Here is a 20,637-nt window from a genome sequence, read left to right on the forward strand (position 1 = left end):
AATAAATAAAATCTTAAAAAAAAAAAAAAAAAAAAAAAAGCTCAGAACACCGAACGCTCATGAGCTCAGTCCCAGTGCCAGTTTCCCTTGATTTCAGGGTTACCAGAATCCACCCTCAATGAGGCCACTCGTGTCCCAAGCATGAGGCCACAACTAGTGCCAGATGGAGTGTGGATGGCTCTGAATGTCAGCCTCCCAGACCTGCATCCTCTTGATAGGGAAATGAACAGCAGTCATCTTTAGAACTGGCAGAATGTTCCAGAGACACAGGCTGCAAACCAGGGCCTCCAAGAAACAGGTGAGGCACATATACTCTTAACCTGACTCTGACCTGGCTCTACCAATACCCAGAGACCCCACCTGCAGTCAATGAACTCCTGGCATGAGTAAGGCCCAGCAGTCATAGCAGCAAGTCAGAGACTAGCCCCCAGGAAACCACCGGGAATCCCAAGCCCTTCCAGTCCAGTGGCAAACGCTCAAGGCTTCACTCCTCCAATGCCAGACACAACTAACCAAACACAGCATTCATGGATACAGCCTCAGAATCCTTCTTAATACAATGTTCCTGGGAAGAGCCCCCAGCAGACCAGAGTCAGGATGTGAAAACAGAGGTAGTTGTCATCCCTCCTGTCCATTGTGCAGGTGTGCATATCATGAACCAGAACCTGGGGTGGAAGCCTGAAGAAGCCAGAGCACATGGGCTTCTGGAGGCAAAGTAGGACACCATCTCCAAAAAAAAAAAAAAAAAAACAAAAAACAAACAAACAAAAAAACCCCCAACATCATCTCTAGCAGGAGAGAACCACCACCTTGAGGAACTTGTCTCAAACCAGTTTTGAACCCAAGTCACAAAAGGCCAGGCACCTTCACCAAGAAGGCAGGTGAGAAGGACTCCTTTCCAGTAATACCACCGCCTGGCAGCTCCCAGAGGCCTGCCTTGGTGCCATGGCCCTCACCTGGATCTGCCCTTTGCCCATGATCTTGTCCACGATCTCGTTGTTGTCCTTGTTGACCTTGGTCTTGTCATAGCACTTTTCGTAGCACAGGATCCTCAGGGACTGGGAGCCCTCCAGCTCAATCTCAAACTCCTGGGGAAAGATGGTACGACGACCCTGAATCTCCAAGGCTGACACACGCAGCTTCCTGGCGAGTGTGGGCCCCAACTTGGCAAGGGTAAAAGGGGGTGCCCAGAGCCCAAGAGGAGCACGTCAGAAGGCATGCAGGAAACTTCCTCCCTTGCTACAGCTCCAGAAGGCTTTGAATTGCTGGCGTAGTAGAGTCTGGGCCAGAGCTGAAAACCCCACATCTAGCCATAAACATAGTATCAGACGCTAATTGAGCAGGAAGTGGAGGGCAGAGAGGTTAGGGAGACGGAAGTCACCCAGGCAGCAGGCTCGGCCATCCCCGTCAACAGTGAGGGAGCACAGGGAGTGGGGTGGGCACGCTTGGTGACAAGCTCAGGGGTCCCTGCGGGGACGCCAGCCGCCTCCACTCACCTCATCCCACTTGGGCTCTGTCGTGTCCCGGAACACCCTGGTTTTGGCTTTGCTGACGAAATAGCCAAAGGAATCCACCTCCAGGGTACAGTACAGGTCTGCAGCAGGGATGGGCAGAGACATACCGAGTGAGGCCCAAGGCTCAGGACCTCGGGAGGGCAAGGCGGATAACTGCCTCTGTCCCTCCAACCTCCCTGCAGGACACCCTCTGTGTTCCCCTTCCCCCAGCCCTAGGGGTTCTGACTCCTTCCCACTTCTCTGCCCTCCAGCTACACTGGCCTCCGCCCTCTGACTTGTCCCGCTGCTCCCACCTGAGGCCCTTACACCTGCAGTCCCTCCATCCCTGGTCCTTGCTCGGTTGCCTAGTCACCACTGAAGCCTCAGGCCAAAGTCTTCACTGGCTGGGCTGGCTTCCCTTCACCCACCAACCCCAGGTTCCCCAACAGGAAACCTGGTATTTGAGGCGGAAGTCTATGGAGGGCGTCTGACCTTTGGGTGCTGGAAATCTGGAGTAACCCCCACTCATGGCGACAATCAAAAATGCCCCATTCAAGGGCTTTCCTCAGAAAGGAGAGAGGATGGAGCTGCCCCCGAGCTGTCTCTGGCCGGGTAGGACGGGGACCAGACAGAGCTGGTTATCAGGGCATGCTGCGAGGTGGGCACAGATTAACAGGCAAACAACACCAGAGGCCTTGAGCACCCTGGCCTCTGCCAGGTCAGAGAGCAGGTAGAGAGATGGAGGGCGAGAGTGCCGTCCCCATTTATTGACTTTCATGTGAGTGAGCACTGTCAGGGGTTAGGGGATAGTTCGTGAGCTAGAAGGAGGGCTTTGAGTCTGACTGTCTGGGTTCAAATCTCAGCTCTGCACAAATCACTGAACCTCTCTGCCTTAGTGCTTTCATGTGCAAAGCAGGACTAACAATGGTGCCTACACCCCAGGCCTGACTGTGCAGATGTAATGAACGCATTGGGACAGAAAGCCACAGCTGAAGATTCATGGGGCCTGAGCCTGCTGAGTCAGAGTGAACACATGTGCGGCGCCGGAGGCTGGTGGAGGGAGGTGGGGAGGATGATCTGGAGGTCAGGAGAGATTTCTGTAGCAGCTCACCTCATGTCTAACCCCTGACCCAGTTTGGAGGGAGAAGACCTGCTCTGGGAGAGGAGGCCATGCCACCTCCATGGCCCTGCTCCCTGAGGCCCATCCCAGCCAACAGAGAGCAAAGAGAGAGGGTAAGGCATCTGGGCATGCTGGGCCACAGACTCAGGTGTGTGGAACAACCTTCTAGAACTTTACCAATCAGGACTATTCCTGGGCAGTGCCCCCTAGAAAGGGATTCCATGTGTCTGGGTAGGGTCCAGGAGGCTGCCTCGCATGTAAGAGCAGCATGGCCTGAGTGGTGAGCTCTGTGGTCCTGGCCATAATGAGAAACACTACTCTAAAGCAAAGGGTCTGGGCTTTGGTAAATGGAGTATTAGGGACCTCGGAGTGATGTCAAGGGCATCAGAGCAGAAATGCACTTGAAAAGGCTCTGGAACAGGCCAAGGCATCACCTACACTCTGGCCACCTTTGAGCTTTCTCCAGCACCTAGTAAGGTACCCAGGCACCCAGCAGTAAGGGACCCCCATGAACGTCACAGGAAATGCTTGTCAAATGGCTATCTGCATGGTGCTGGACAGGTGGGCCCAGGGCAGACCTTGCCTTCCAGAGACAAAGAGGAGGGAGAGGGAAGGGGCAGGTGGGGAAGAGAGGAGTCAGGATCCCTGGGTTTCTGATCCTCTGTGAGGTTCAGACCCTTTATCTGTAACTCCGTTTTCTCATCTGGCAAATGGGAAGAAAAATTCCTATCGGGGGGAAACTAGATAAGTGTAACCGTATCTTGCCAAACGCTAAAAACTGCAAGGATGTGGGCGATGGTGATAAAGGAGGCAGGAAAAGGGATGCGTGTGGCAGGGTGCTGGCACAGCAGGGCACTCAGGCATCTCTAGGAGAAAGAAGCTGAGGCTCCGAGAGGTTAAGAGATTTGCCCGAGGTCCCACAGCTTGACAGGGGCAGATGTGGGGTTAGGGTCCAGGATTTCAGACACCCAGGAGCTGGGGAGGGCTTGGGGAAGAGCAGACCTTGGAGACACAAGGCAGGAACGACCCTCCTGCCAAGAGGAGCTGGTTCCTGACTGTTGGGGAAATGCCCACCCACATGTCAGGGCCCCACCTGGGGAGAGCAAGGCAGACTTGATGAGCCATGGGAGGCCCCTTCAATGGATCCACAGGGACTTCCTGTGAAAGGATGAACCATGGCCTCTGCTCTTCCTAGGGCTAAGGGTCAGGGGCACTTACTGGCTGACTGCTTGAACCCCTTGGCAGAGTGGACGATGACATGGAGGAAGCCATAAAGTCCGGGAGACTCATCGTCTGTAAGAGAGGAACCACCTGGGTAGGATTGGCGAGAGGCCGGCTTCAGCCCCCCTTCTCACCCCAGGCTCCCAGGAAGGCCAAAAGGGTGTGAGATACCATCTGAGCCCTGGTCTCGCAGCACCACCTGGTGGCTGGAGGAAGAAGTTTCCAGAGCCCACTGCTTCCTGGAATTTGAACTTCCTGGAATTTCTCCCTCCACTCAGCCTGGAAGGCCAATCCCCATCTTCCCTGCTGGGTCAGGGGCACTTTTCCTCCCCCTCTGAAAACTGCTTATCTCCTCCCTGGCTGTCCTCCTCAGTGTAGCCTTTCAAAGTGAAAATTAACCAATATACGTCTGCCCCCTTTTGGGATAGGAGGCAGATTAAACCCATATGGAGAGGAGAGCCTGCCTTCAAAATCCCTCCCCAGCATCCACGGGGCAGCCAGATTCTACCCATTCTGGACCAGCCCTGATCATGGCTCTCCCTCGCTCAAAAAAACCTCCCATTTGTCCCTCGGCTTGAACAAACTCCTTTGCTTGGCATTCCAAGATCTGCCCCTGGAAACTTCTGGCCTTATTTGTCATATGCTAATCCACCTACCCTTTTCCCCTCCACCACCACCAGGCCCCATGCTTCGGTCTTTTGCTTCCATCATCTGACTACCTCAGGAACATATAACAACATGATTCCAGTGCACAAGGGTACCATATCCTTCTCTCAAGCCACAGGGGGCTGGGGAGCAGTTGGGACCATCTGGAAACTCAGTAGAGAACAACCCGTTTGAGCTCTCTGTGTGCCTGGAAACTGGGTTGTTACAACCACGTGTCTGGCTAGGTCCTTATGGAAGGTTCCAGCAATGCCCTGGGAGCTTGGACCTGCTGATCAGACAACCTTGGGTTCTCGATCTTACCGTCTTTATTGCTGGTGACGGGAATGTTGTGTACAGTCCTAAGTTTGAAACAGGATCCCGTGAGCACCTGGAGCTCCACGGAGCTCAGGACAAAGGCCTGGAGATCTGCAGGAGGAGCCGAGAAAGGACAACGTCGTCAGATCCACCAGGACCCGCTGCTCTTCTCTGGGGACTACTGCAGGAAAACAGCTTAGCTCCAGGGGCAGAGTTGGTCCCCAGAAGGGAGGGTAAGATTTGTAGGGACATAGGGACAGTCACAGGTGGCTCACAACTACGTGTGTGCAACAGCGAGAGCAAGAGAGAGAGAGAGACAGACAAGCCTGGGCTCTGGGCCCAGTCCTATCGCTAATTTATTCTGTGACGTTAAGCAAATCACTTCAATTCTTTGGGCCTCAGTAAGTGCCACCCACTCTGGCCCCTTACAGACAGCCCCAGAGGAGACTGCGGATATGAAAGTGTGTGAAAACACAGAAGGCCACCCTTGCCATGGACACCCTCAGAGCAGCCTAGAGGAGGAACGCAACTTTACCCTTCTTCTGTAGCTTCTGAATGGCTTCTCTCCACTCTGACCTCTCATAGTCTGAGGACAGTAGGAACAGGTAGCTCTGAAGAGAGGAGAAGAAAATTCAGTGGGGTGACCATGTGGCCAAGCGTATTCCTGGCTCCCTCCTGCCCATCCACCCTGAAGGTGGGAGCTGGGAAGCGAGCCTCCTTTCCCTGAAGCCCAGCCACAGGAGTGGCAGTGCCGGTGATGGCCAGCAGGGGGCACTGGCTCCACACCAGCCGGCGGAGGCAGAACCGGGTAGGAGCTGGGACAGCATCCTTGCGAACTAGGCCTGAGTCCCGGAGTCCCACAAGTCATGGGCAGGAGCCCTAGAGAACCAGCAGCCCTGGGACCAAGAAAAGGGGCCACCTCTGTCCCGTCCACACCCCTTTCTGACCTTTCCATTACGATTGTGGATCCGAAACGGGATCGTTGGGGAGTTAAGCAGCAGCAGGAACTCATTCTCAAACATCTTCTTCTTCAGGCGCTCGATGGCCCGGCTCTGTCCTTTGTTGGCTTTCTGTGGGGGCCGGAGGGCACAGATGGTTTCCCTCACACACGCCCCTCCTCCCTCGGCAGCTCTAAGCAAAGCATTTCCTTGTGCATTCATTATGTCTTTTAAATTTTTTTTTTTTTTTTTTTTTTTTTTGTATTTTATGATGCTCTGACATCTTAGGGGAGCCCAGCTGTCCAGGGAGAAAGCTACCTTCCCAGGGCAAGCTGACCCTTAAGCTGGTAAACGTGCACATACCTTCCACATACAAACCAACCGGTCCTGAGTTCCTGCCCCCATTCACCAAGCCAATATTCTCCTACCCATCTTCTCTCAGTGCCATCAGCCTAATAGTGTCATCACTCAGTCACTTCTATAAATCAGATCCTGGGTACCCCGCTTCAAAACCTCAGACACCGTTCAGCAGAAGGCCCTAACAGCTGGCCTGGCGCACGGGGCCTCCCAAGGCTGGGGCTGTCCTCTGTGTCTAGCCGAGGCTCCTACCACGCCTCGCCCTGACCCCTCCACCTCAGCCATACCACACCATGCCTTGTTCTGGAATAAGCCCTTAAGTCTCAGCCCATGTTGCCTTCCCCAGTTTTTCAGGCTTATATGTTGTGAAGGATCCCTTCCCTTTTAGTAACTGTTAATACCCTTCAAGTTTCAGTTCCAACGCCAGCTTCAAGCTCCTCGGTTAGAATTCATCTCTGCTGCTTTTTTTTTTTTTTAACCCACCAGACTCGCAAAACGGTAACAAGTGCTCACAGCCCTTTGTTGTGACAGGGTGGGGGAAGAGTAACTCTCTCATTGCTGGGGGTGTGGGGTGGGGAATATAATTAGAGGCAACCTTTCCAGAGGTAAATCTGGCAACTAGAGCAAGCCCTCAGCCCCAGCCATCCCACTTTTGCAGAGAAGGTACCAGAGAGAAATAGGAGCACAGTCAGGTTTACCAGTCTTGCCTGTTAAGAGGAAAGAACCAGAAGCAATCTAAATATCTCCTACATCATTGCGCAGCCAAGCGATAGAATAGGCTACAGCTGTTAAAAAGAATCTGACAGATCTGGAGAGTTCTACAGAGCACCATTCAGGGAAAAGCTTAAGTGGCAAAAAGGGCACATAGAGTCTCATCTCATTAAAAAAAAAAAAAAGACAAACCAGTATAAGCATAAAAGAGTCTAGAAGAATACACCTCAAACTGTTAACAGTGGGGGGGTGGGTGATAATCTGTTACAGCCTGTAGGCTTCAGTATTCTATTTCTTGTGATAACAAGCCAGCGTTAGGTTGGTGATGAGAACAAAAATGAGTTTTAAGAAAGTATTACTGAAAGAATCAATCACTGCTTCTTCTGTGACTCAGAGAACAACAATGCGCCTCCCCGGTGACTCTCCTCACATTATGTCACATGCTGAGGTCAGTCACCGGCAAGACACAGACTCCGTGAGGTGTCTGGCACACCCTTGCAGGGAGCAGCTAGTGGAGCTCAGGAAGTGTGGGTCTGACTGAGCAGAAGAGGCCATGTCTGCGCACCTGGGGCGGGAGGGAAGGGACAAAGTCCACCATCAAAGGGACGGGAGAAACAGGCAGGGAGGATGCCCTGGGGTGGGGCTGGGGGGCAGTGCCAGGTGGGGAGATAGGCTCCACTGAGGCAGTGGGGCGAGGAGAGGGAGGTCAAGGCCAGTCAGGAAGAGGACACCTGTGCCCCTCTCTGGGCTGATGTGCCCCCAGGGAGACCCTCAGTCCTTGGTCAACCCATACCCTCAGACATCCCTGGGGTCATTACTGTGGTCTTCCTCTCCTTCAAAGAGGGATGTCTAAGCTGAAAGGCTTTATTTATTTATTTTTTTAAAGATTTTATTTAATTATTTGACAGAGAGAGAGAGAGATCACAAATAGACAGAGAGGCAGGCAGAGAGGGGGAAGCAGGCTCCCCACTGAGAGCCCGATATGGGGCCTGATCCCAGGACCCTGAGACCATGACCTGAGCCAAAGGCAGAGGCCTAACCCAACTGAGCCACCCAGGCGCCCCTAAGCTGAAAGCCTTCTTAGAAGCCATCTAGGCACAGATTCCTCAACAACTGTTTACAAAGCACCTACTATGTGCTGAGTCCTAGAGACATAGAACTGGAGAAAACAGCACTGTTGCCAGAGTTCAAATTCATATAGGGGAAAAGAGAAGGCGGCCTGTGCAATTATAATTCAGGACCAATAACGCAAAATAGAGGCAGACCCCAGGACCTTTCCAGACACAGTGGGTACACAGCAGGGAAAGCTTCCGGCGAGGTGAGGCCTACACTGAGCTGACAGGTGGCAAAGGGAAAACAGGCCAACAAACCAAGCCTCTCCCTGCCCTTTATGACATGCATGGGGAAGCCCCCTCCTGAGGGAAAGGGGACTTTCCTCCAGCCACTGTTTTCAAATATGTGAATTTAAGGCTGTACATTTTCCTCTAAAGAGTGCTTTGGCCACACCTATGGGTTTTGATACATGTACTCTCATTTTCATGCAGTTCTAAATAGTCTGCAGTTTCCATTAGGATTTCCTCTTTACCTTGCAAGTTTTAATTTTCTAGGCATACACTTTAAGTAGATTCTAGTTGTTCATTTCTGATATCGTTACAGTGTGGCCTGTGAATATAACCAGCATGCTATCAAATTTTTTTAGGGCCACCTGCTGGCTCAGTCAGTAAAGCATGTGACTCTTGATCTCAGGGTTGTGAGTTTAAGCCCCATGTTTGGTAGAGCTTACTTAAAAAAAAAAATTACCAAAAACGTGTTTTTTAAATTTCCGATTTCCTTTGTGGCTTTAATACATGACAGATGTGTACAAATGTTGGGTATGGGCACAGGCTTCTGTGCATTTTCAGATCAAGCAGGAATATGTTAACTGTGTTATTCAAAGCCCCTCTCCCCTTACTTATTTGCCTACTTGATCTGTCAGTTTCTGAGAGGCTCCTCAAGCTCCTTCTATTTTTTTTTTTTAAGATTTTATTTATTTATTTGACAGAGATAGATCACAAGTAGGCAGAGAAGCAGGCAGAGAGAGAGAGAGAGGGAAGCAGGCTCCCCGCTGAGCAGAGAGCCTGACGCGGGACTTGATCCCAGGACCCTGAGATCATGACCTGAGCCGAAGGCAGTGGCTTAACCCACTGAGCCACCCAGGTGCCCCTCAAGGTCCTTCTCTTACACCCATCCTTCTTTTCCTCAGGAAGGCCTTCTTCTCTTGCTTTCCTTTTCTATGGTACTTGACATACAGTAGGAAGCTCCCCATCACTAGCCCCACTAAATTCTGAGCACTGACTTTTTGGCCCTCCTTCCATCTGCTCTGTGCTAATGTGCCACCACCACAGTCTTTCCCTGAGCTGATACTTGAGGCATCTTACTGCTGCATCCCATCTCCCTTATCAGACTCTCAAGCCTTACAACCTCCCCTCCTTCTGCCACCCTGCCACACCCAGTCTAAAGGGCCCGGAGGAAAAGGGTCTCCCCTCCCCACTCTCTCAGCTCAGATACCAGGCCCTGCTCACCTCCTTCTGGATTTCACTCTTGAGGGCAGAGATCTTCATTTTCATGTCCTCCAGCTCGTGGTCTGGGAAGGGATGCACCTGGGGGCTGGCCTCAGACTCTTCCGGGGATGGAAACACTAGGTCGGCCAGGGGGATGTACCATTTGCAGTCATATTGCTGGTGCTTCCTGCAAACAAGCCGGAAAGAGACGTGAGCAAGCGGTAACTTGGCTCTTCAAGCCTTAACTGCTAGGACCAGAAAAACACCCGAGAGGGATTTGCTAAGAACCTGTCTCAGGCAAGAATGATCCGTGACCTTGAGGAGTCTGATCAGGAAACCCCCATGTGGAGAAATGACAGTCAGGGGCTCTGGTCAGGCAGCAGCGAGGGCTCTGGACCTTGGCCTTGTCAATCTTCAGGCCCGATCGGACTGATGTTTTTAAACATCCCAAACCTCTAATGCTTTCCTAATCCCCATCCCACGCTCTTCCCTCCCCCTGGCCTATCTATACTTAGCTCATAGTCATTGCCCTTTGGGCTGGAGATGGAATACACGTTATTTTTAATGCCATCCCTGATCGATAGAGGTCACATGGGAGTAGTGGGTGGAAGATTATAAAGCCACATCCATGTCCAATGGGAAGTAGTGTCGTGGTTCATTAGTAATGTGTGTCACGGGCAAAGGACTAAAGGCACAGGTGTGTTTGCTCATTATGACTGCCACCTGTGCTCTAGAATGATCTCATCTAGTTCCAGGAAGTCACCCTCTTTATTGAAGCACATACTAAACTCTCCTTCCCTCACCTCCCCCAGGACGTGGGTTTGCCCCCTCACTCTGGGCCCCTAGTGCTGAGGTGAGCTGAAGACTTGTCCCCCCGGACTGGGAGGCAGTGTCTAAGACACGGGGGTGGAAAGCAGCTCTCAGATCTGACTTAGGCTCAGATCCCATCTTTTCTACCTCTAGTGTGCAAACTTGGGCAACGGATATAACTTAGTTCTAAGTCTTTTCTCTCCTCTGTGAGAGTTCTGGGGAAGACTGGAAATAATAGAGTCAAAGCATTTGTCATGGCACCTGGAATGGCATAAGCACTCAGTAATGACAGCAGACTTAATGAATATTCACGGGATCATAGTTAGCAAAAATGTAGAGATGTCTAATAAAAGGAGAGTGCTTAAGTAAATTATGGCATATCCACTTGTAACATCAGGCAGGCAAGTAAAAGGGTGATTATGAAGATTAGGCAGAGACTGGGAAAATGCTTATGACGTGAAATGGAAAAAGCAGAGACCAAAATTGGGCATTCATTCTGATTACAAGTACATGAAAAAACACAAGAACGTTTAAAAAAACTGGAAGGAAATATAGCAGCAGGAGACCGATGCTTATGTTCGGGTGGGTGATGGGTTTTTCCCCTGTAATTTGGTTACATTATCTTTATAATTAAAAACACAATTTATTTTTAGAAAAAGAATATGTAGTAAAATAAAATTAATTAATTGATTTTTTTAAAGGAGAAAATAAATCCCGGGGCTGGGAGGGCTCCTCAGGGGGCAGAGTCTAGCTCCTTCCCACCCCGCCCCCTGGACTCACCCTGCGGATGTCTTCTTGAGCTTGGCACACAGTAGGACATCTGTAAAGAGGAAGACGTGCCGCAGCTTCCGGGAGCTCTCCGACACTTCCACCAGGAAGCCGTCCTTCACCAGCTGCCGCGTCTGAGGGAGATGGCACACCCACCCCCACCTGCTCAGGGGGCAGTCAGCCCAGGGTCCAGCCAGCACTGGGGGCACCATCCTGCTGGGAGGGGCCATGGGGAGGGGACACGGCACCTGGTGTTTAAGGTCACACAGACCTGGGCCTTCTGGTTTAACACTGGGCAAGTTCCCTCTCTGAGTCTCAGTCTTACCATCTGTAAAATGGGGATAATGATGGTTGCCCTGTACTGTTGAATTCATCAAGATGGTCTATGTTAAAGGGCCCAACAGCGGGCACATAATATGTGATCAATAAATGGTGGATTTTTTTTAGAAAATGGTAGATTTATGGGTGCCTGGGTGGCTCAGTCTGTTAGGCGTCTGCCTTCGACTCAGGTCATGATCCCAGGGTCCTGGGATTGAGCCCCACATCGGGCTCCCAGCTCAGCAGGGAGCTTGCTTCTCCCTCTCCCCACTGCTCATGCTTTCTCTCTCTCTCTCCCCAACAAATAAATAAAGAAAACCTTTTTTTTTTTTTTTTTTTTAAAATGGCAGCTTTACACTTTCCTGCAGCAGTCATCAGCTCTCACCTGGATATACCCTAGTCCAGAATGACCTGGCTCCTCCACAGTGGGGCATGAACACCCCCACCCCCGCCAGCACTGGGGCATCTCCCCCTCCCCCAATCCTGCCTAAGAACTTGATCTTGTTTTGGTTCAACCTTGACCCACAGGCCTTCTCAGTCTGTTTTGGCTGCCTCTGAGTGGATTCTACAGCTACTCTCAGGTGGATGGGAGACCCAGGCTACCTTTGGTGGGGCTGGAGCACTCCTGGAGGACCCTGCAGGCATGTCTAACCTGGGCTCTGGATGGGTAAGAGCCCAGTTTCTGCACTGACACCCGCACAGCCCATGGGCTTCTCAGGGGCTGTTGCAATCCATGCCAACCCTTCCCATGTGTATTATAGACACTGTGACCTATGTATGCTGTAATATGTAGGTGAGCACGGTCAAGTGAACACGATCTGAAACTGACAGTGCTCTAAACCCTTCAGAGATCTTTCAGATAACCTCGAGTCAGACAAGCCAATGACACTCCAGGGCTTGCCAACCAGGGCTGGGAGTCGCACACGGGGACAGCTCTCTGTGCCCCATCAGTCATGCTCCACACCCCATCCCTATTACTTCTCTCCCCAGGAGACACTGGAGTCTCATACATGTAATAAAGGAGCATAAACCCAGCCCGTCTTCACTTCTAAAGGCCCTGAATGACCTCTCCTGGACAGGAAGCCCTGCATAAGGCCAGGCTGCTGACCCATGTGAGTAATTGTCCCAGCAATTCTTCAAATCCCTTTCCCCTCTCGGGGGTACCCCTGCCCTTCCACCAACAAGGGCCCCCAAGGAACTGGAGCGGCTGTATCACATCTGCACATGGGATGTTCCAGCAACCTGGCAGCCTTAGCCCCTCCCGTTCCAGCCTTTCTTACTGCTGGGCTCACTGCCGAGCTCCTGCCCCACCTGCTCATGCAGGCTGAGAACCCGCAGCTCAGAGCTCCTGCTCTCAGATTCCCCGGCTCCCTCAGTCTGAGCCATTATCTTCCAGGGACCCTGAGGGCCTCATACTGCCCAAAGTGGGGGGTTTCCATTCAATAATGTCATAGCCACAGCCCCTGGACTGGGGGACAGTGCATGAGGCTTGCAGACAGATAACCCCGGCTAGAGAATCTGGCTCCAATAAGTATGGCCAAGAGACCTTGTACCAGATCTGCAGAGACTCTCTAGGCCTCAGTGAATTATATGACGATCAATGGGACATTTAACATAAAGCTCCCAGGACCTGAAGACCTTTTCTTGGCGGGGCATGGGACATGAAGGTTGGAGAGGCGCCAAAGACAGGGCAGGACAGCAGGGATGGATGATGTGGCTTGCTGTGCCCTTCTTAGCCTGGGCGAGAGGCGGGGCTGGGTCCTGGGCTCACCTCCCCCTTAGGAGTGGTGACCGCAGTCCGGCGGGGGTCAATGTCCTCATTGATGCTGGACAGGAAGTTCTGGGAGATGCGGAGGGCATCCTGGAGCAGCGGGTAGTCTGGATGGTCCACAGGCGTGTGCTTCAGCAGGTCCTGGAAAGAGGCGGGGTGGTGAGTTGGAGGCAGCTGTTCTGGGGCTCAGTGAGAGAAGACAGTGGGGACTCAATCTTCACCAGAGGAATTCCAAGGCAGGGCCCTAAGGGACCCACGCTCTGATCTGGTCATGCCTGTGAAATCTGAACTCAAAATGAGGGGCCGAGAGGCGGGGTGAGGGCAGTGGTGCCCCTTTATTACTATCAAGTCATTACTCCTCCCCCTGGTGGAAGAAGCGGGGGGGGTCTTATCTCCCCAAGCAGCTGGGAGAGACACCCCTCTAGGCATCCCCACAGCTGCTCCAAGCACCCTGGAGACCATGAGGCAAGGGCGGGGAGGCAGGAAGCGCCTTCCCCCAGGGCAGCATGAGCCAAACCTCGAGCTTTGTGGCCAAGCTATATCGAGGCCCTGGGGTCCCCCTGGCATGGTTACCAAGACCTGGGAGGGGCGGTCAGAGCTCAGGGCCCAGGGCCCCTCTGCCCAGCTCCCTGAGGGGGCAGTTCTCACGGACTCCAGTGCCCGCTCCACCCCGGGCTCTGTCTCCTAGTGAACTCCTAACCCCGCTCTGTAGGCCACTCAGGGGCTGACACTTACATGGAGGACCAGGGTGCTCCTGGTGACACGGTCAATGGGCTTGTAGAGCAGAGCTGTTGGCCAAGGCAGGGAGAAGGATACAGAACAGATGAGACACAGGGAGCAGCCTAACCTCAGAGATGATCCTTATCCCTCCACCCGCCTTACAGCCTGACCACCGGGATGCCCAGGTGCAGGCAGCCCCAGCTCTGTTCTTCCCCAGGGTGGGTTGGACGGCACCCACACGCAGCCATGCGGCGCTGGCAGCCCAGGTCCCACCCCACCCCCGCCCATCTCATCGCATCTCCTGCCAGACACGACTTCTCGAAGGGCCATCCCAAAGGCCTCTCCTTGTCTGACCAGACTTAGAGAGGGCAAAGATGCTCCTCTGTACCCTCAACCTCATCTCATACAGCCACAGCTAGCCTCACCCCACAGCGCTCCGGCACCCCAGCGCGCAGCAAGGAGGCTCCCGCACACCCAATCATCCTTGTACTCCTCTGGCCCGAGGCCTGGCGTCACCAGCTGGGAACCGCCGGCTTCATTCTGACTCACACGGGCTGCCTCATCTCCACGAGGAGACCCCCCTCCATGCCGTCAAACTCCCCGACAAAACAGGACAGGCTGAGGGCCAGGGAGGCAGGCCAGCTCTTCACGCAAAGCCTCTGCTCTCAAGCAAGTGGCAGCCGGGGGAGCCAAGACTTCCCAAAGGAATTCAGGTGGGGCCTCTGGGAACGCTGACGAGGCTGGGAAAATGCAGACTCAGTAGCAGTGGGGGGAGAGGGGGTCTATTCCCCATACCCCCTGGCCGACCAGGCCAGCAAGTGAAGATGGCTGGGAGCCAGCAGGGACAGGTGGAGGCAGCAGCTGGCTGACCACACTTCCAAACCGAGCTTTCTGCAAGCAGCTGTGCCCTGCCGCTCCCAAACAGAGGTGGTTCAGCCTCAGTCCCACACCTGGATGCCTCTGTCCGTGGGGTCATGACCTCTGTCCTCCTGCCACAGGGGCAGGAAGAGGCAGGATGCTGGCTGTGACAGTCCCAGAGCTGACATGCAGGGCCTAACCAAAGAGTCCCCAAGCCAAAGAGTCCCCTGAAGCCCTAGACATAAACAGTCCATGCATTGCTAAGCGGACACTTTGGGGAACGATCTGCTGGCCGTGGAGTAGAGTCTCAGTGGTATGCCTTGAGCCTCATCTGCGGCTCTGCTTGGCTACCCTTTAGAATCACTGGGCGAGCTCTTAAAAGAAACAGCTGCCTCTCTCCCTCTCCCCTTCTCGTTGATGAAACCCCAATCTCTGCTGGGTGGAACCTGGGAATCAGCATTTTTAAAAAGCTCCTTTGCAGACTGATAGGTAGCCATGGTTGAAAACTATTGCCTTATGCCAACACACACCCCATGACTTATCTGTAGCCCCTTCCTGGCAATTGCGAGAGATCCTCCCCACAGTCTATGGGAGCTAAAACGAACAGGACCAGGCTTGGGGTATGCTGGGTCAGTGAGGGTAGAGCCCAGGTACCAGCCGAGGGCTGGGGGGGCGGTGTACTGACATTATTTAAGTACCCACCTGTGGCTTAGCTCATCTTCAGGGGGAAATCACACCAGAGAACCCCAAAGACCCAGGAGAAAGTGCAAGTTTAGCAGACACCTGCCAGGGTGGGCCCCAGAGTTCCAGCTTGGGGAAAGCTGATACCGCAATGTCAGCTCTCTCTGTCCCTCTCTCAAGTCCCAGGAGGAAGAGGTTTCTGACTAAGCTCAGAGGTCTGCACAAATGGTGGGTCGGGTTTCAGAGGGGTTATTAATATGCCTGCAGTCACCTCGAGTCTACCTGACTGGGGATGTGGAATGAGTGCCCTGGTTGGGAGAGAACAGCTAGGAGGAAAGGTGGAGAGAGGAGACGGTAGGGAGAGGGCCCTAGGGCCACAGGCAGATATGGAGGGAAGAAGGGGAGGAAGAACAACCCCAATGTTCTGTCTGAGCTCCCTTCGGCCACTGGGCACCGCCTTCCCCTGACAATGCGGGATAAAGACCCCACCCTTTCCCCCTCATCTCTTCCACAGCTCTGGCAGGCCGGGCTGCTTCCTGCCGTTGCTTCCCCTTCCCTCCCTTCTTCTCACCATGCCAATCCTGTCCCAGAGATAGACACCATTCACCAAGCTGCAACGCCTGTCTCCCCACCTCCTCCAGGAAGCCCTCCCTGACCAGTGCTTTTGCAAACAACACCCACAGGGCCTAAAAGACCACTGACGTGAGCAAGCTGGCCTCTCTGCAGCTTGCTGGGTACTTACTCTGTGTTCAGTGGTGCTATCTTATATGCACTATTTCCTCTGATTGAAAAGAGAAGCAATTATCACTAGCCCCATTTTACAGATGAGGAAGCCTCTCGAAGGCACAGAGAAGTTATGTAACTTGCTCCCAATAACAAAGCTGCAAATGGTGGCTGGGTTTTGAATGTAGGTCTACCCATGCTCCTAACTTCAAGCATGGGAGATTAGCATCTGCAAAAGCTCAGCGACCTTTGGGAGGATCCTGGGAAAGATTCACCAGGAAGGAGTAGGTAAGCTGGTCTCTTTTGTCACCAAGGTGAGCCCCCTCCTTGGTGGGGGCCTGGATCACACATGACTTCCTTTTGCATCCCATCCCCAGCATCTGGCTCAGAGACCTGCAGACTGGGTGCTCAGCAAAGAACCATTAAGCCACAGTGAGCCCCAAGGGCAGAATCCCCCCCGGGGCTCCCCAGTAGCAGCATCCCTTCTCAGCATCAAGGGGCTGAGAAGATTCTAAACATTGTGGTTGGTAAGGGCTTATTCTCTCCTCCCACCTCACTGTGAAACTGACTTCAAAGACAGTATCTCAGGGACCAGAGAAACCCTAAACTCCAGTCCCAGGTCTGTTTCACTACGACTAAACCTCCTTTTGGGAAGGGAAGAGGAAGCCAAGGGCCAACCCCATGTCTTTTTTAAGGAGGCAGAGTTGAGGCCTGACCCAATCCCAGCCCAGACCAAAAAGAGCATTTCTCCTCTGATTTTTGAACAGGCCAATTTCAAGTCCATCTCTCCTCTTGACCTTGGCCTGTCAGAATTCGAGCTGACGTGTGGGGGCACAGGGCAGCGGCACAGGGCAGCTTCTGGCCAGTAACTAGAGTTCCCACAGCTGTCCTGCTAGGGCAGCTGGAGAGGGGCTGCCTCAGGGGTTCCTCCATCAAGAGTGATCCTCGACACGGGACAGCCTGCACAGGTGAGCAGACAACAGCCCCTCCAGGGCCGTGGCCTCTGAGAAAGAGCCCAGGAAACCTCATCATTTCTCCTCCAGCAAACTGCCAACCCCCTCCGTTCAGCCTTTGCCAAGGAGCTCCAGGTTACCACGGAGATGTGAAGGCAAAGTGACTGAGAGGGTGCAGACAAAACGGCTGGTGGGAGGGAAGGTGGTCCTAAAACCAACCGCTTGCCACTCCAAAACACTGGGGAGGGGGGCGCGGGGGGGCAGGGCAGAGGGCCACTGGAGGCAACCGTTGACCCTCCGCTCCTGCCAAAGGCACTTCTGGCCTCAGAGGGCATTGTCCGCTTCCAGACCCCTCCTTGCCTAGGCCTGCTTCCGCCCCCGCTGAACAAGAGCCTGGACTGTCGCAGGACCCCCCTGCTGAGGGACCCCCTTGCTGAGGGACCCCCAGGGTCCCTTCCACGGACAGGTGGGTGTGTGACCTTCACAAAGCAGTGGCCTGCCACGCCCCCCTCTCCCACCAGCATGCACCAAGTGCCGGCACCTTAGCTTGGGGGCCTCCCGTGGCTACAAACAAGCCCCGGGGAGCAGCCCAGGTCCTTCCTGCTCTCCCAACTGCGGCCACATTCTCCCACTGCCACCACGGTTCCCGAGCAGAGAAGGTCTCGAAGGCAGTGCGAGCAGAGAAGGTCTCGAAGGCAGCCCGTGCACTCGGGAGCACACACAATACCCTGGCGGCTCAAGCTCCTCTCCTAGCTCCAGGAACAAAGAAAACTCCCAACTTGTCTCTCAGGCAGGGGCTGGCGCCCTCCAGGGCCCAGGCAACACTGCCCAGACCAGATGCCATGGTCCGACTGGCCCCTGCTGACCCCCCTCCAGCCTCAGGGCTGCCACGCCTGCAGACACAGCCCTGTCACTTTCTCTCTTTAACAGCATCATCAGGAAGTTGCCCATTGCCTCCCGGGCCGTTTCCCCAACACAGATCCCCACGGAGCCTGGGGTGGGGTGTGCCTGGACACTCCTAGCCTGGTCCTTCCATTTCCAAGCCACCCTGCCCCCGGTTGCCCCAGACTTCAGCTCCAGCCTGCAAGCTGGCTAGAACGGGGCAAACACAGAGCCAGCCACTTGTACCCGCCTCCCTTCTCTGCCACCCTCCCCGCCCTCCCTACCACCCCCCCCACCTTGCCGGCCACATGTCAACCCACTCCAGCCAGCCCCCAGAGGTGGGAAGCTACACCACCTCCCCTGGGGGAGGGGGGCGCCTGGGTTACCATAGGTGCAGTTACAGCAGAAGCGAATGATGAGGAGGATTTCCATGGCAGCCTCCGTCCCAGCGGCAGGAGCTTGCGGCCATCGCTCGGTGGCTCCCATCAGCAGCCTGGCCACTCAGCCACCTTGCCGGCTGCTGCTGCACAGCCTGAATCAAGCAGCCGCTTCAGAGTGCTCCTCTAGCAAGGGGGAGGGGCGGGGCGGGGAGGGGAGGGGAGGCGCGCGTGGAGAGGCAGGAGGGGGGAGGGGAGGAGGGGAGCGAGCTGCCTGCTGGCATCCTAAGGAGGAGCACGTTTGTAACTGGACGGCTGCCTAGGGACAGAGGCTGGATTCCTCGCATTTGTGCACACCAAACACACACACACACACACACACACACACACACTCTCTCTCTCTCTCTCTCTCTCTCTCTCTCTCTCATTCCCATGCACATGCTCACACAAGCAGAGCACCGTAGTCCACAGAGCAGACAAAGGAAGGTAACTATTATCCAGCCCACTCCCCAGAGTACCTTCCATAGTGACTGACGTGTGGCTGTCCTTGGAGTCCTTGGGACCTTTCACTTTGAGTTCCTGCCGAACAGAGGGGAGGAATCACTACGTGGCCTGCCCCCGAACCTCCCCTTCCCTCATAGCAGCCAGAGCAGGAAGAAGCAGTGCTCTGGAAGCCAGGGTACAAACAGGAGGACAAAGACCAGAGCCCAGGTCTCCCCCTGACTCATGGACTCCAGACTCCCTGTGCCGCATCCATGGTCTCCCGGCGTGTATGGAGTACGGAGGAGGCTGGATGTAGGCAGGAAGGAGGGGCTCTGGGTACCAGAGAGGTATGGAGCTCCGGTGCTCCTCGGACACACCCCCTAACACCCCACCCTGGTGACTCTGACGGCCTTCTGGAGAAGTGGCAAGGGCTGGATCCCCCAGCAGCAGCCATGAGTTAGGGCTTCTGTCCACCATCAGCCCGGGGTACATGGGATTTGAGAGGACAAAAGGCAGGTGTACCCTTAGGGCGTGGGCAGCCCTGGAGATAAGGAGCCAGGGGTCCTACGCACCCAGGGCAGAGACTAAGCTCCACAGGGCAGTCCCATCTAGATCCTACCCGGATGGAAAGGGGTTCATCCAGCCCCCAACCCCACCTGCCACCCCCCACCCACGGGTGCTAACATAAGGGAAGAAACTGCAAGCAAGGAAGAGGCCACATCCCTCCTGGCCCCCAAGCCAAGTGCCCGGGAGAGAGAATCGGGATTGCTTATCTGATCCTATTTTCTCAGCTGTTGGAGAGAGAGGTTCCAGCTCTGGCCCTTGGCGACAGACCACTAGGGCCCGCAACTGGAGCTGTAACGCAATCCCCATGGCAGACAGGGCTGAGTGTGTGGAGGGGGGCCTCCAGGTGGGGTGTCAACAGGGAGGCCAGGGTGAGTGAAGGCCAAGGTCAGGGACCCAGGGGATGGTGCCTGCTCTGCTCTGCCTGGAAAGGGGGGGACACACCCAGGCAGCAGGAGCCCCACATTTCCTACTCCTGCCTCACGCTGTTTCTCGACAGAGAAAACCCCTAGGGACTGAGCTTGGGGATTGGGGTAGGGAGAAGGGGGGGTACTCAGCTCCCCAAGGCTGTCTCTGGTGGGTGACTGGATTCCCAGCTTTAGGAAACTTGTCCCCGTGCCCCCCTCCAGCGTAGCCCAGAGGTATGAAATCGCTCCCGCTGCAGAGGAGAAGGGCCCTAATTGCAGTAATTAAGTGGAAGTGCCAGTAGGAAGCGACAGCATCAGCGCATGAGTCAGGGTGAGAAGCCACCTGGCAGCAGGCCAGGGGGCCCACTCTGCCGCCAGGGCTGGAGTCTGGGAGAGGGATTTGGGAGGAGTGCGGGGGTCTCCGCCGACCAGAGAACAGGCAGTCAGCCTAGGCTAAGAGGAGGTTCGCCACTCTCTGGACCAGACATGACCCTTGGACACACATCGGGCGGTTACAGTTTGTTCCCAGGGAGGGCTGGGAGCCATGAGAGGAAGCACCATTTCTCCTGCCTTGTGACCCCAAGCAGAGGGACTTCCCCACCCAGCTCTGTGTTCCCAGGCACAGGGTGACTGACTGCACTCCATGGCTGGGGCTGGAAGAAGAAACTGAGCTTAGCTCCCTGTTTCCATCCCCAATAGATGTGTTTCATTTTGGAGAGGAAGTGCTAGCAAGCCCAATGTGCCTACAGATCCAAGGCCACATTTTTCCAACCTGGCTTTTACTAGTAATCGAGTTGACATTTTCATCTCCAGCTGTCCAACTTGTGTGCTGCCTCTCAGTGGATTCCAAACTGGAGTAGAACCCGTCACCCCAGAGTCTCACCAACCCTATCCTGCATCTCCCTGACTTTTCTAGCATCAGAGCAGAGATGGGAAAGCAAAGGGTCCGTAGAGGCCTGTAAGGCAGAATTTCCAAAACTGA

At 54.4% G+C, this 20,637-nt stretch overlaps 1 protein-coding gene across 5 annotated transcripts in view; it reads right to left on the reverse strand.

Annotated features, from left to right (window-relative positions):
• The window catches only part of LOC111151605 (active BCR-related), a 178,364-nt gene that overhangs the window by 38,719 nt on the left and 119,008 nt on the right, over positions 1 to 20,637 (reverse strand). For 4 of the 5 annotated variants that reach the window (XM_022509693.1, XM_022509692.1, XM_022509695.1 and 1 more), the window contains 11 exons: positions 18,720 to 18,780; positions 13,743 to 13,795; positions 13,008 to 13,148; positions 10,931 to 11,052; positions 9,362 to 9,527; positions 5,742 to 5,864; positions 5,330 to 5,405; positions 4,801 to 4,905; positions 3,832 to 3,906; positions 1,497 to 1,594; positions 957 to 1,088 (listed from right to left, as the gene is read on the reverse strand). In XM_022509693.1, the coding sequence (XP_022365401.1) occupies positions 957 to 1,088; positions 1,497 to 1,594; positions 3,832 to 3,906; positions 4,801 to 4,905; positions 5,330 to 5,405; positions 5,742 to 5,864; positions 9,362 to 9,527; positions 10,931 to 11,052; positions 13,008 to 13,148; positions 13,743 to 13,795; positions 18,720 to 18,780 (1,152 nt within the window). Of the gene's footprint in view, positions 1 to 956; positions 1,089 to 1,496; positions 1,595 to 3,831; positions 3,907 to 4,800; positions 4,906 to 5,329; positions 5,406 to 5,741; positions 5,865 to 9,361; positions 9,528 to 10,930; positions 11,053 to 13,007; positions 13,149 to 13,742; positions 13,796 to 18,210; positions 18,363 to 18,719; positions 18,781 to 20,637 lie in introns of those variants that run through there. The other variant, XM_022509696.1, reaches the window with a different exon arrangement.

This window comes from Enhydra lutris, unplaced genomic scaffold, assembly GCF_002288905.1.
Source record: "Enhydra lutris kenyoni isolate GAN:26980312 unplaced genomic scaffold, ASM228890v2 scaffoldscaffold26, whole genome shotgun sequence".
Taxonomy (NCBI): Eukaryota; Metazoa; Chordata; class Mammalia; order Carnivora; family Mustelidae; genus Enhydra; species Enhydra lutris.